General features: G+C 38.5%; 4 protein-coding genes across 4 annotated transcripts; 3 read left to right on the forward strand and 1 right to left on the reverse strand.

The window, feature by feature from the left end:
• The first annotated feature begins 1104 nt into the window (after positions 1 to 1104).
• On the forward strand, positions 1105 to 3754 carry LOC122356356 (glutathione S-transferase omega-1-like). Its single transcript, XM_043254977.1, has 7 exons — positions 1105 to 1261; positions 1422 to 1506; positions 1912 to 2020; positions 2463 to 2685; positions 2780 to 2881; positions 2960 to 3066; positions 3383 to 3754. Exons 2-7 carry the CDS (start codon positions 1476 to 1478, stop codon positions 3531 to 3533), a joined length of 723 nt encoding a protein of 240 aa, XP_043110912.1. The 5' UTR covers positions 1105 to 1261; positions 1422 to 1475; the 3' UTR covers positions 3534 to 3754.
• A 1264-nt stretch (positions 3755 to 5018) lies between these two features.
• Positions 5019 to 8649, reverse strand: LOC122357054 (inositol 1,4,5-trisphosphate receptor interacting protein). The gene is made up of 3 exons (XM_043256236.1): positions 8563 to 8649; positions 8228 to 8384; positions 5019 to 6888 (listed from the first exon to the last, which is right to left on the reverse strand). Exon 3 carries the CDS (start codon positions 6872 to 6874, stop codon positions 5255 to 5257), a length of 1620 nt encoding a protein of 539 aa, XP_043112171.1. The 5' UTR covers positions 6875 to 6888; positions 8228 to 8384; positions 8563 to 8649; the 3' UTR covers positions 5019 to 5254.
• Positions 8650 to 8868: 219 nt separating this feature from the next.
• On the forward strand, positions 8869 to 11238 carry calhm3 (calcium homeostasis modulator 3). The gene is made up of 3 exons (XM_043256238.1): positions 8869 to 9485; positions 9728 to 9983; positions 10221 to 11238. The coding sequence occupies exons 1-3, from the start codon at positions 9199 to 9201 to the stop codon at positions 10674 to 10676; spliced, it is 999 nt and encodes a 332-aa protein (XP_043112173.1). The 5' UTR covers positions 8869 to 9198; the 3' UTR covers positions 10677 to 11238.
• Positions 11239 to 11467: 229 nt separating this feature from the next.
• On the forward strand, positions 11468 to 13314 carry calhm1 (calcium homeostasis modulator 1). Its single transcript, XM_043256237.1, has 3 exons — positions 11468 to 11538; positions 11616 to 12184; positions 12638 to 13314. Exons 2-3 carry the CDS (start codon positions 11636 to 11638, stop codon positions 13142 to 13144), a joined length of 1056 nt encoding a protein of 351 aa, XP_043112172.1. The 5' UTR covers positions 11468 to 11538; positions 11616 to 11635; the 3' UTR covers positions 13145 to 13314.
• The last annotated feature ends 105 nt before the right edge of the window (positions 13315 to 13419 follow it).

A 13419-nucleotide genomic window follows, 5' to 3' on the forward strand; every position in this document is an offset into this window, starting at 1 on the left:
TGAATTGCAAAGTGTGAAAAAAAAAAAAAACCCTGATAGTCAGTGGCTACCATTAATAAAAAAACTAAATATCTGAGGGGGTTTATTATGCAGTAGTCAAAATTGATAATAAAATAAAGGGTTAGGTGCTTGTTTGCTCAAGCGCTCCACCCCGTCCAGAACAGGAAAGCTAAAAACTAACAATGGACATCTGCCAGCTGCCTCTTAAATATTTATTGCTTTGCTAAGCGTGACTTCGCACAACAGAAGCTTTGACATGTCTGTGTCATAACTTATGCTCAAGGGTTAAATTCACACAAAAAAAGTATGTTATCTCTCCAGAAAGGTCTACGCAAACTAACAGGCTGACTCATTTTGCAGATGTAGAACTGCAAAAGAAACCTTTGCATGACTTTGCAAGACACCCACACTAACAACAGAAGTACGGTGTACTTGACTTGTAGAACAGATGAGGGTATAAAAAGTAATTAAACAACCCATAAATCAGTTGTCATCCCATTTCGTCTGCAATTCGATACAAGAAGCTGTATTGTGAATATAGTCATGTCCATTGTTGTTAGTCAACGATTAAATAAATAGTTAATCAAATGAAGAGAAATGGAAACTGAGGACATTTCTTAGTTCAGTGACCAATATTGAAAAAATCTCCCTACATTATTGAATTATGATCAAATAATAATTCGGATGTTTGCAGGGCAAACTTTGTGCTCTTGGAGTCTATGTTGTACAACTGTATTAAATATTGAAAGTATTAAGAACACGCCGCTTTCAAATCGTTATTTTATTCAACAGATTCTTTTGTTGTATCCTTCCGCTAGAAGATAAAATCCCCGGCAGGAAAATAGATCCGTTGTAAAATACGGACAATATGTGCTTCTAGACACAGCTGTTACTGATTTGGTCTAGTACTTGATTGTACAGGAAACGAGATATGGCATAATTAGAGAAATGTACAGTAAATAAGCACATCCGGAGATAATAGCAGACTTCTGAGCAGTTTATAGTCGTTAAATCGTTGTAAAAATGCATATGGTATAACGCTACTCTTCAATCGATTAGAAATAGGCTAACTTTAAGATTTTTTTTTGTAGTGACTTAGTCTGGTAGAAGAGCTTTATTTTGAAAGAAACATGGGTGTAAGTTAACAGTAAGCAGCCTGTATGTCGGAGGAGGAGTCGTTCTCTTCAGGCACACCTATTCTTCTATAAAAACTCAACTTTCGAGCGAACGTTTACTTCAGTCAGGTCAGCCGGTTCAACAGGTAAGCAAACGTTAAGTTAACTTTTGTTTGCTTTTAGCGAAACACGTTAAGCATCTGTGATAGCGTCCAAAGTATTTTCCTTGCTTTCTTGCTTCCGTTATGCAACACTTACAGTTTTTGATTAAGCATAAACCGCTCATGTTTTTCTGTTGTTTACAAGGTTCAGCACCGATCGTGTCATTTCCTCCTTCAAACTCCTCATCTTTAAGTGATAATGGCCCCATCTCCAAAATGCCAAGGAAAAGGTAAGAGAAAGTACGAAAACTATACCTTCAGTGCAAGCCTTCAGTGGTTTGATCTGTAACTTGTAAATGGAAACGCATTTCTAAAAACATCCAGATATGAATTCACGTTCGTCTGCAAAAAAATGCTGAGCTCGTTTGATTATCCACAAGACTTTCATTACCAACCCGGTTATAGAAAACTCTCCCAGATGTTATCAGACCATGACGTTGCGTAAAACTAAATGAATGAATAAAAGCTTTCTGTAAGAGATAAGCTCTTAAAATGTCATTCTTAAACTGTTAAGGACGGGGACTTACCGATGCACATTATTTTGCTGATGAAATTCCATGCACATCATGTAAATAACTTTTTTTTCATATGCATGTAAATATTTACATTATTGTGCCCCTTGTGTTTCATAACAGCATGTCCTGCCCCCGGACCAGTCCCGGCAGGTCTTATTCGCCTCTACAGCATGAGATTCTGTCCATTTGCTGAGAGAGCAAGACTAGTGCTCACTGCCAAGGGAGTTAAGTGAGTACTAATGTTGACCCATTGTGTAGTATCAGGTTACATGAGGGTTGAGGTGTGCCTTACATTTACATTTAGTCATTTTGCAGACGCTTTTATCCAAAGCGACTTACAATTGAGAGTACATCAAGCGATTCATTTTTTGAGAAACAAACAGACAGAGTAAGTGCTTGTAATACCAAGTCACAGGCAGTGTTCAAATTAGTACAAGCCAGAAAGGGAAGGAATAAACAAGGGGAAGGAGAAGTGAGAATTTTTTTTTTTAAGATGAGGTCAAGTATTGCTGAAAGAGGTGAGTTTTCAGCTGTTTCTTAAAGATTGACCGAGATCCAGCCTTGTGTATGGGATCCCATATGTATGGGAAATACATGTTATGCGTACATACGATATTTAAAGATCTGTCCACTAACTAGTAGTCCTATGATTTTATATTCCTTTTACATAGACATGAAATCATCAACATCAATTTGAAGGATAAGCCTGATTGGTTTCTGATGAAGAATCCTTCAGGGACAGTGCCTGTATTGGAAACCTCAAGTGGTCAGGTGATCTATGAGTCACCAATCACCTGCGAGTACCTGGATGAGGCCTACCCCGAGAAGAAACTGCTCCCTTCTGACCCATTTGAGAGGGCCCAACAGAGAATGCTGCTGGATCATTATTCAAAGGTAGGCAATTTGTCATTTTGAAACGTGTGTCTTCATTATTTTACGATTAAAGTGAATTCATGGATGCATTTTTGGAAATTCATTCTCGTTTCAGGTGATTCCATACTTCTATAAGATCTCTATGGGCAAGAAAAGAGGAGAGGACGTCTCGGCAGCAGAAGCTGAATTTACTGAAAAAGTCGCCCAACTGAATGAGGTGGGCTGAAATTGATACTCTTTCTGGATGTGTGAAAGTATACCATAACAATTGAATAACTTTAATACCCTGTTTCAGTATCTAGTGAAAAAGAAGACCAAATATTTTGGGGGAGATTCAGTCACAATGATTGACTACTTGATCTGGCCATGGTTTGAGAGGGCAGAGATGATGAAAGTAAAGCAGTAAGTTGCTGTTGTTTTTTAATTATTATTATTATAATTATTATTATTATATGCTTGTGTATATGCATGCATATTACATATATGCAATATGTATAAAGAGTGTGAGGGAAAAACGCACATTTCGCCTGACAGCAAAAGAGACTGTGCTAAGTCATTGAGGTTAAATTAAACAGATAAGAAAACAGCGATGAATGACTGAGATTAGTTAAAGGTAGGGCTCTGGTTCCACCTCAATTGAAAAGTACTATTGTTCAGTACATGTCTTCACTTGTGAATGCAACCAACTTCATTCTGTGTGTGTCTCTTTGTGTCTTAGTTGTTTGGCCAACACTCCTGAGTTAAAGAAGTGGATTGAATGCATGTTCGAGGATCCAGTGGTCAAAGCCACCATGTTCAAGACCGAGGATCACAAAGTGTTCTTCGACACCTACATGGATGGAAAGCCTAATTATGACCATGGTTTATAGAGTAAATCAGCATACATTCATCTGTATGGATTTTGTTTGTTTGTTGTGTTTTAAATCACAACTCTTTTCTTCGTCTAAGTGTTTTTATACCAAATTTCATAGACCTTAAACTACATGTAAAAATGGCTGCAATGGGTATATTACCATATCTGTCATTCATGCATTATTATAAATGAACAAAACATACAAAATATAAACATTTCTATTTTGGGCAAGTCTTATATCCTTGTGTTTATTTCTTTAAGCTCACAGTTCTGATTTCCAGAGAAATGAAGAACAGATAAAACACAAATGTGTACCTTGAATAAAGTGTAACTCGCTTTTGGATAAAACCTTTTGCCAAATGCATAAATGTAAATATAAATCTCTCTATCTATATCCTCTTTGGTTACAAGTGAAATGACGCTGAGCCATACAATGCATACTGCTTAAAAGTTTGTTTAGTGCATCTGTGTTAAAAAAAAAAAAGACAAAGACTACAAAGAGTAAAAGCAGTGCATTGTAGAGAAAAGATAAAAAGCCCTTTTCAAACCTGTGAAACAGCTTCTGCTTTGTGCCTGTATGTCACTGTGCACATTTCTTTACATCTGATTGCTTCTCATACTTTGTTTAGACATTTCAACAATCCCTTATGTTGACAGACAAAAACAAAACTGATAATACTGCTAAATACTCTGATAACATTACCTAATTTAAATTCTTAACATATTACCTAATCTGCTCATGGATAACTCCGGGATCAAAGATCCTGAATCAGCTGCCAGAATGATGATGAATAGCAAGTTGGTGTTTCTTCAACCATGTGCACTTTAGGCCTTTGGACTTTAAGAAAAAAATTATATATATATATATATATATATATATATATATATATATATATATATATATATATATATATATATATATTTATTTATTTCACAATCCTGTTATTTTATAGCAGCAACATCATTTCAGTCACATCTCAAATTATGTATGTTAAAACTTTTTTCCCCAAAAAACTTGCTATATGGACAATTTAACAGCAAGCATTTTAGATATTTTAAATACATACTAATTTTCACTTTACAGTTTGAAATGATGCATGATAATAAAAATACCTGCTATTAGGTGATATCTACCTAGATTTTCTTCACACATTTATCTTACTTGAACTCCAGCATGTTTTAAACGAACACTGTTAAAAACAAACAAAAACTAACATTTGCAATTATTATTAGTGCAAAGTTTAATTGTTTGTAAAAATTACACCAAAATGAGTTGTAAAGTGTGTGTGTGTGTGTGTATATATCTATCTATATATATATATATATATATATATATATAGTTTTTCATTCAATTACTAAATAATTCACTCTTATAATAATAAAATCAATTTTTTTTTAATGAATTTTATATATATATATATATATATATATATATATATATATATATATATATATATATATATATATATATATATATATATTATAAAATTTTGTAAAGAAATACAACTAAATGTTTAAAAAAGACTGATTTAACATCACCTACATCTAACAAATATGTAAAACTTGAAATTTGGCCCCTGGAACATATATGCCCAAAGTTAAAGAAACACCCAAATATCCTCATAGCACCACAAACAGTCAATGCTTAACATGTTGCTTACATTTGAAGTGCATGACGTCATTATGCAATTAGGCTGTAAAATTCCCCTGCACTCACAGCCAGAGCAGTGAGTAAGTCTATGTCTGGTCTGTCGAGCTAAATTCATGTCTCACGTAACCATTAGAAAAGTGTGGGGTGTATTCCTGAACAAGCACGGAGGTATTTTTGACCATCTCCTGAAAATGCTCCTCCATTTTGGCATATATGTGCCTCTGTAATACAAGAGACCTAAACAGGTTTATCGGTTCTGCAGTACGGATTATTTTGGGAACCAGAATTTCCACTGGGATGCGAGGGTTCCCAACAACAACATGATATAGTCTCTTTTCCTCCAGGCTTTGCTGCAGAAAGCTGAGCAGATCTCGTAATCTGTGATCGAGATTCTGCGGCTGCCACATCGCAGCACGTTTACTCAACAGCAGATGCAAAAGCGCCGTCTTTATATGGTAATCGGAAAGGGCGCTTCTCCCAGTCAAAGCCGTCTGCTTTTTGTGCAAGAAACAAACTATCTGAAGACAGTGAACATGACACGAATTTGCAGGAAGTCGTTTTGCTAGATGTTTAAGCAGGTTCTTCTCATAAACAGTTAGTGAGAGTTGCCAGTGAATGTCTGAAGAGTTACTAGTGTCAGATGGGAAGTGAGAGATGAGGAAAGCATCCGTGTCCTCAAACTGTACGGCAGGGGTGATGTTAAGAATGATGGTCTTTCCAGACCTAAATCTGATTTTCAGAGCTCCAGGGAAGTCCAGGTTCCGAAATGCCAGCTCAAAATCGTACTTATGGGAGATCTGTCCCCACGCTTTGCTCACCGAGATCTGGAACCATCTCATGATCTGATCTTTCAACAAAAACGAGGTGTTCTTCTCACAGAGGAGCTCCACCAGTGTGTGTTCCTCAAGCTTTTCGCTCTCATGTCTATTGTGAAGCAGACACAGCATATCATCACCGAGATTGGCTGAGCCACAAAGACAGTCTGTGCCACTTCCACCTGGTTTTATCAGTTTAATCCTTCCACATCCTTGCATGTCGAGTGGAATTTCAGTGGAGGGGTCACACCAGAGCTGAAACTGGAAGCTGAACGGCCGTGGAGGAGCAAAAGGCACAATGAGGTCACATGTGGGAGGTTTAGACACGCTCCAGGACTCAAACATGCTCCCTATACCAACAAATTCCTCGACCTCCAGGTCAGAATCTCGATCGCAAACACTTCTCAAAGCCTCGAGAAGATCATCTGCAAAGCCCTCGATAAACTCTCGCACTCTCCCACTCTCGTGGATGAAAGGATGGAAGCGGGTCTTGCAGAAGTTGCTTAGAACACATTTATCTAGGGCTACAGTCTTAGCGCTGAGATATTCGACACTGGAATCTCCATCTTCATCTTCCGCGGAGTCTGGCATTTCCGTAGGGATGATATCCTGCCTGCACACCTCGATGGTGAAGAAAATGACTAGGCAGAGAGTGCTCCAAAAGTACCAGCTGTAACTGTCCCGATCATCCGTCTGGGCTGTTTCTGTTTGTGAGATCTCCTGTTCCAGGCGCTTCTGCTCGGCCTCCAGCTTCTCTTGGTGCTCCTTCATCCGGGTCAGGAGCTCGTCATCTTGCTCAGGGATGGTGGTGTTCTCGTTAGGAAAGAGCAGCGGGTGGTTGAGGATAGCGGCTACTACCACCATGCAAACCCGTGCGAAAGCACCTTGCATCCTTCACTGTGTGTCTAGGAAAACACACATTTTTTGATTAATAAGAGCTTCCTGAAACAAAATGCATCTTCTAAATTTAGTGGAAACATATCATTCTTCACAGTGGTTATTTTTTAACTGTGATACAAACGAGTGTCCTGCACTGGGGAAGGAAGTCAGATAAACACTGTTAAATGTCATAAATTAAACCAGCAAGATAACTATCCAAATAAAAGTATCCACTGAAAACTAGAATTAAAAATGTTTTAATTATATCGGGGCTAACTTGAAATTCGGGTAAAAAACAAACAAACTGTGGTGCGGTCTCATCTCTTTTTAATGTATTTTGCCTTGACTAAATCTTTGGAAGGAGCCTCATATACACTGAGGAGGATGTTATGTAATTGGTTTATTTATAATGTGGCACTTGGAGTGATTCTTGGAATGAGGCAGATAAAATTCCTTATTTATACACGCTACAAGCTACTGGCACATTCCACGAATACGGCACACTTTGGTATCCTGCGATTGTTTTTTAAAACATTAGAGGCAACTTTTGTCAATCTTGTGACGTGATCCTGCAGTTCACTAAAACCTGTACCCGTCTAATTTTATTCCTCAGTTGTGTCGTTTATTTTGACTCTCTATGACGAGAAGGCCAGCAAATATTCTCATTCAGTCTCATCCAAGTTATTATAAGTAACAAAAATGGAGTGTTTAAGCTCTATTTACATGTCTCGTATTTACATGTTAATTAAACCCCACAGAGAATAAAAAAGGAATTAATGGCTCTATGGTTCTACTTATTTTCCCTCAGTTCCGGCCTTATTTTTTTAAGTAGTTTACATAAAACAAATTAAAATTTACATGCTACTGCGTCATACACCAAGCTAAACAGTAACAAAATAATAACAACAAAAAGTTTTTAAACAGTGCATAACGATAGGTAGTAGACTAATAATGTTTGAGTGGCGCAAGCTGCAAAGATTCCCGCAGTCTACAAGCACCAAAGGACGCAGCGTAGACAACAACAATTTACTCATTGAACAGAGAGAAATCTACAGATAGTTAGACACTATTACAGAGGAAATATCTGTAAGCACGTGACCGAGTCAATGCTAAATTTATTCTCAGCAGAGCGAGTGAAACGAGTAGAGGGCGGTGACGCAAGAAACTAACCACTTAAAGGCAGAGCAACTTCTTTTAATCGATACAACTGCGTATTTTCTTAACGACGTCTTCGAGGGTGTTTTATTTATTTTTGTACATTTTAATCACAGCTGTTAATGTGAATAACAAGAAATGGCTTTTACTAGCGCCGAGTCTTTTTTCATATACACACAAACACACACCAAGAACAGAATAGTAACTTACACTGTAATCCAAGAGTTAAGAGTTATCCAGCGTTGTTCATTGTTTGAGAACGATGGCCTACTGAACCGACACAAGAGAAAGCGCTGCGGTACCGTTACTCTGTTTCCTCATCTGCTCTCACATCCAGGAAGTGACCGATGGGGCCGTTTTCGCTCCTCTGTAAAAAAAAAGCACGTGGGTCAGTCCCGCTCTCGAGTCAACATGTCAGACGCACACGCGCGAGAAATAGTAAAGTTTGGACAAATTACATCGACTGTGCCTATGTGTGTGTAGGCTACATGCAATTACAAAAATAAACGTACACAGCGCTATTTAGGAAAAGCATGTTATATTACATTTGATATTTCTTTCCCTTTCTTTTGGAGAACGCAGCTGCTAGTGACTACTAGGCGGATGATAAATGTACCCACACGAGGTCGCTACCTGACCGAAGTTCAGTAGCTTGTTACGCACGACACACCTATAATAAAACTTTGATATTAGAGTTTGTCAAATAAAGAAAAAAGTTAAATCCATTCATCAAACCGACTATAACATATTCTTTAGGTAGGGAAGGAGCGCTTTGAGAAAAATATAAGAAATATCTAAATTTATGAAACATTTTACATCATCCGACTACTCAAAGGGAGGACAGCAAACCCGTTTTAGCTAGTTTTAAAGGCAGGTGTTCGTGCGCGCATTTGGGTGTGGCTAAAGGAAGCAGGTGCGCGCGCCCTACAGGTGAACCCGTCACACTTCAGCACGCAGAGCTCGAGAGATGCTTGATATCCGTGAAACGTTCATTTACACGTGATCCATACAGTAATTACTATTTTTAGGTTAAATTAACCATTTCTAAACTAGGTTTTTATTCTTTTTCGTCTTTTTGGCAGACTTGAACGGCGCAGATTTGAACGGCGTATTTGGCGGTCAGATATCAGATAAGTAGCCTCTTATCTGCAGCCTTTTATAGCGATAACCTAAACTAATAAATGGATCGTTTAAAGTTGGTTCTGCAGTATTTCCAGTCGAATTCTGAGTCCATCTCCAATGGTATCTGTATAGTATTGTCACTGATAAGCGTCAAGTTGTATACAAGTTTTGATTTCAACTGTCCCTGTTTACCGCAATACAATAAGATGTACGCACTAGGGGTCATGTTCGTTCCTCCAGTTATTTTGTTCCTTTTGGGAGTGTTAGTTAATCGCCATACTGGGGTGCTGATGGAGGAGTGGGTTAGACCCCTGGGCAGGAGGACAAAAAATCCAGCAGTGGTAAAGTACGTTTAAAGCCAAATAATATTAGGCTATTACTCATATAAAAATACTGGTTGCACTTCATTTTACAGTATACGTGCATTTACTTACAATATACCTACCTAAGACAGTACAGATAATAATGTAACTAAATGTAGTAGGGTTAGTACAGTTTATGTTATTACATTAATAAGCACATGTGCACATGAGGAATAGGACTGTGAAATAAAGTGCTACCAAAATACTTATATTCTTCTTCTTCCAGGTTTTTGCTGTCATCAATGTTGCAACGGTCCCTTCTCGCCCCCATGGTCTGGATCCTGATGACACTCTTGGATGGAAAATGTTTCATCTGCGCATTTAGTATGAACGTAGACCCTAAATATTTTACAGGAATACCAAACAGCACTGGCCTGGAATTGATCAAGATCATGGCTAAGGTGCCTTGCAAAGAAGACGTCATCTTCAAGAACAGCAGTTTTCGGAAAGCTGTCTCACGCTACGTGCGTTGTTACTCTCAGGTGAATGGGCTTTCTCACATTTTTCGGCACATTTTTTTCAAGGCTCACATTGTCTTTAGTCAAAGAGCCATGATGTCAATGTCACTTTTGACTTGATAGCTGTTAAGTAAGATTGAGCTGTACAAAGTTGACAGGAACAAACCTTTAGCAAATCTGTAGGTGGTTAAAATCCTTTCATGCTTTGCATAGCCATATGATTCATCTATTCTTCTTGTACAATTTATTTTCTTCTCAAAGGCAATAGGCTGGTCAATCCTCCTCTTCTTCATTTTTTTGGGCACTGTTGGTCGTGTCCTAAAGCCTTGCTTCAATCACGCCACTTTTCTGCAGACACGCTACTGGAGCAACTACCTGGACATCGAGCAGAAGCTCTTCGATGAGACCTGTGTCCTTCATGCCAGAGATTTTGCCAGAAAATGCGTGGTGCAGTTCTTTGAAAGCATGCGAGAGGATGTGACTGTGAGGATGCCACTCTCAAGCGCATTCAGACCCAGCACGATCCGTAATGAGTATGAAGAGGAGGAAGAAGAGGAGCGTCTGCATGGTATAACCAGGCATGATCAGGTGGACCACTTGCTGCAAACCTGGTATGAGTGCAAACCAGAACTGGACGTGACCAGGATGGCCTATAAGCCCAAAGTGTGTATCACGTGGGAAGATATTAATGGAAAGGCATTGTTCTCTGAAGTGTAAAGCTGTTGGGGAAAAAAAAGTCATAAAATAAAAAATACCTCTTAAATTAGAATTATTGTCAGTTGTGAAATATTAATAAAGATGTTGAAAAAATGTTGCCCCTAGAAATGTAATAATTTGAGAACTAATTGACTATTTAACGTTATTTCAGTTAATCTTAAAAAGCTTGCATGTTGGTGGAATGGATATATAATAATTATGTATAATTTCTGTCTTCATCAATATTGCAATGGGATTCCGGTGCAGTGATGCCTGAATGCAGAATGTTTCCTCTTCATAGAATGTAGAACCCAAACATTTTTCAATTGTAATGTTCAGAAAGCCTTGTTTTAACCTTCCTCGAGCGCCTGCATGCTTGTTCGTTTGAATATGCTGGGATTTAGTTTGTGTATTTTTGCATGTCTCTTTCCACACACATTACACAACAACCTCATGGACAAGGCTTGGATGCAAATTACTACAGAACCCTGGCAACACCTGAAGAAATTTGTTTTATATGAATTTGTATATATATTGTGTGTGTATATAAATATATCTATTAACAATATTGATTAATAAAACATGTTTATCGGTTAGCATTCTTTGTTACTGTGTTTTGAAACTTACACACAATACAAGTAAGAGATATTTTGGCTTGTAGTTATGTGTATTATTCTTAGCAGTAAACAGTTTTAGCACTGGGGGCACAATGCCAGGACAACAATCACACCCAACTATTTAGCTGAGGATGTGTTAGAGCCTTTAAAGGAGGGGCCTGTCACTCATGTGCATCCATGCATTGAAGAGACCTGGTGAACCTTTGATCACTTTGAACTCAACTCTGCTCCTGCAGTCTTGCTCTCTTTTTCTCTCTGACAACACAGTAAGTTTTGATTATTATAACAAGGTTTATCATTATTGCTCAACTGTACTAATCTGAACTACTATTTTGCTTTAAAGGGTGAGCCGACTTTTTAAAAATGGATAAGTTTCGAATTATGGTCCAGTTCCTGCAAGCCAACCAAGAGTCTTTCATGAATGGCATCTGTGGGATCATGGCCCTGGCAAGCGCCCAGATGTATTCCTCTTTTGAGTTCACCTGTCCTTGTCTCCCAGACTACAATTACGCGTATGGCATCGGCATCCTTGTCGTTCCGCCAATATGGTTCTTTTTACTTGGATACGTACTTAACAACAACATCTCAGTGTTAACAGAGGAATGGAAGAGACCGGTTGGAAAACGCAGGAAAGACCCGGCGGTCTTGCGCTACATGTTCAGCTCCATGACGCAGCGCGCTCTCATCGCTCCGGCTGTATGGGTAGCAGTGACTTTAATGGATGGCAAAAGCTTCTTGTGCGCTTTCAGCGCCACGACGGATTTATCCGTGTTCTTCAACGAGAGCTACCAAAGCCTATCCAAAAGGGAGGTTTTGAAATTACAAGCAAAGATCCCATGCAAAGACGTATTCGACGGGCATGAGATTATTTCCAGAGAGGCGGCCACTAGATATATTCGCTGTTTGTCACAGGTAATGACATTATTTCAAAACCGAATGATGAAACTGGGGTTTCTAAAATGTTGTAGAATTTGGCGAACGTCATTTCGAAAGACTTTAGTAGCCTACGCACCTGTGGGTTGTTACCAATGATGGTGTCAAGCGTGAATATGCTTCTTTTTTTTTTGTTAATCGTCAAGCAGCCAATTATAAAATGTTTTGGTGCTTACCTCATGAAATATTCACACGCCTATAGAAACCTCGACGCGCTTACACGTCAAACATTTAAGAAGAAATGTGATGCGTTTCATTCGATTTAAAAACAACTCTTCACAGATATACAACAGGTTTATTATTATTAGGTTTATTATTAAATTATTTATAATTAAAAATATTATATAAAGTTCTAAAATATATATAGAAAACGTTCTTTTTAATTTTTTTTATTAATTTGTTGCAATGTTTGTTGTTGTTGTTTTTTTTTAGGCCTGTGGATGGACCTTTTTAATGGTAATAACTATAGCAGCCTTCCTGATAAGGGCGATAAGACCTTGTTTTACACAAGCCGCTTTTCTTAAAACCAAATACTGGTCGCACTACATCGATACAGAGCGCAAATTATTCGACGAAACGTGCAAAGAGCACGCCAAGAGCTTCGCCAAGGTCTGCATACAGCAATACTTCGAGAGCATCAGCGGCGAAATCGTTACGCAGTTCCAGCTGCCCGCGAAGAAAGGGAAAGGCAACAAAGACGAGGACGGGGAAAAGCAGAAAAGCGACGAGGAAAGGCTTCTCGGGATCCGTAAAGAAGACGACATGAATAAAGTCCTGTGGAACTGGCACACGTGTAAACCCGCGCTGTTCCTGAACAAACACGCTGAAAACAGGAGTATGAACGGACACGCCCACTTTGACACTCTCAGCCTCTCGGATGAGCGCTACACTCACACGCCTGTAAAAAACACAGCTGTGGCATACTACTCCAAAGTCTGACTTCACACTTTAATCTTAGTCTGCTATAGCAGTACTCGCTCTCAAGATCCGATTTCTATTTATCGCCTGCCATTTCTTATTTGATGTCCTCCGAGACCCCGTAGTCATTGCATCCAGCCATTATAAAACAATGTTGTTTGTTACTAGAAATAAATGAGAACGTAACAGGATCATATGGGGTTTTCTGTGACAACACAAAGCAGCATGCGGTGTGACCAATATGACAATAACTATATAATGATGATGTTAATGATGTTAATAAGGAATGTCACTCT

The sequence above is a fragment of the Puntigrus tetrazona genome, chromosome 13 (assembly GCF_018831695.1).
Source record: "Puntigrus tetrazona isolate hp1 chromosome 13, ASM1883169v1, whole genome shotgun sequence".
Lineage (NCBI taxonomy): Eukaryota > Metazoa > Chordata > Actinopteri > Cypriniformes > Cyprinidae > Puntigrus > Puntigrus tetrazona.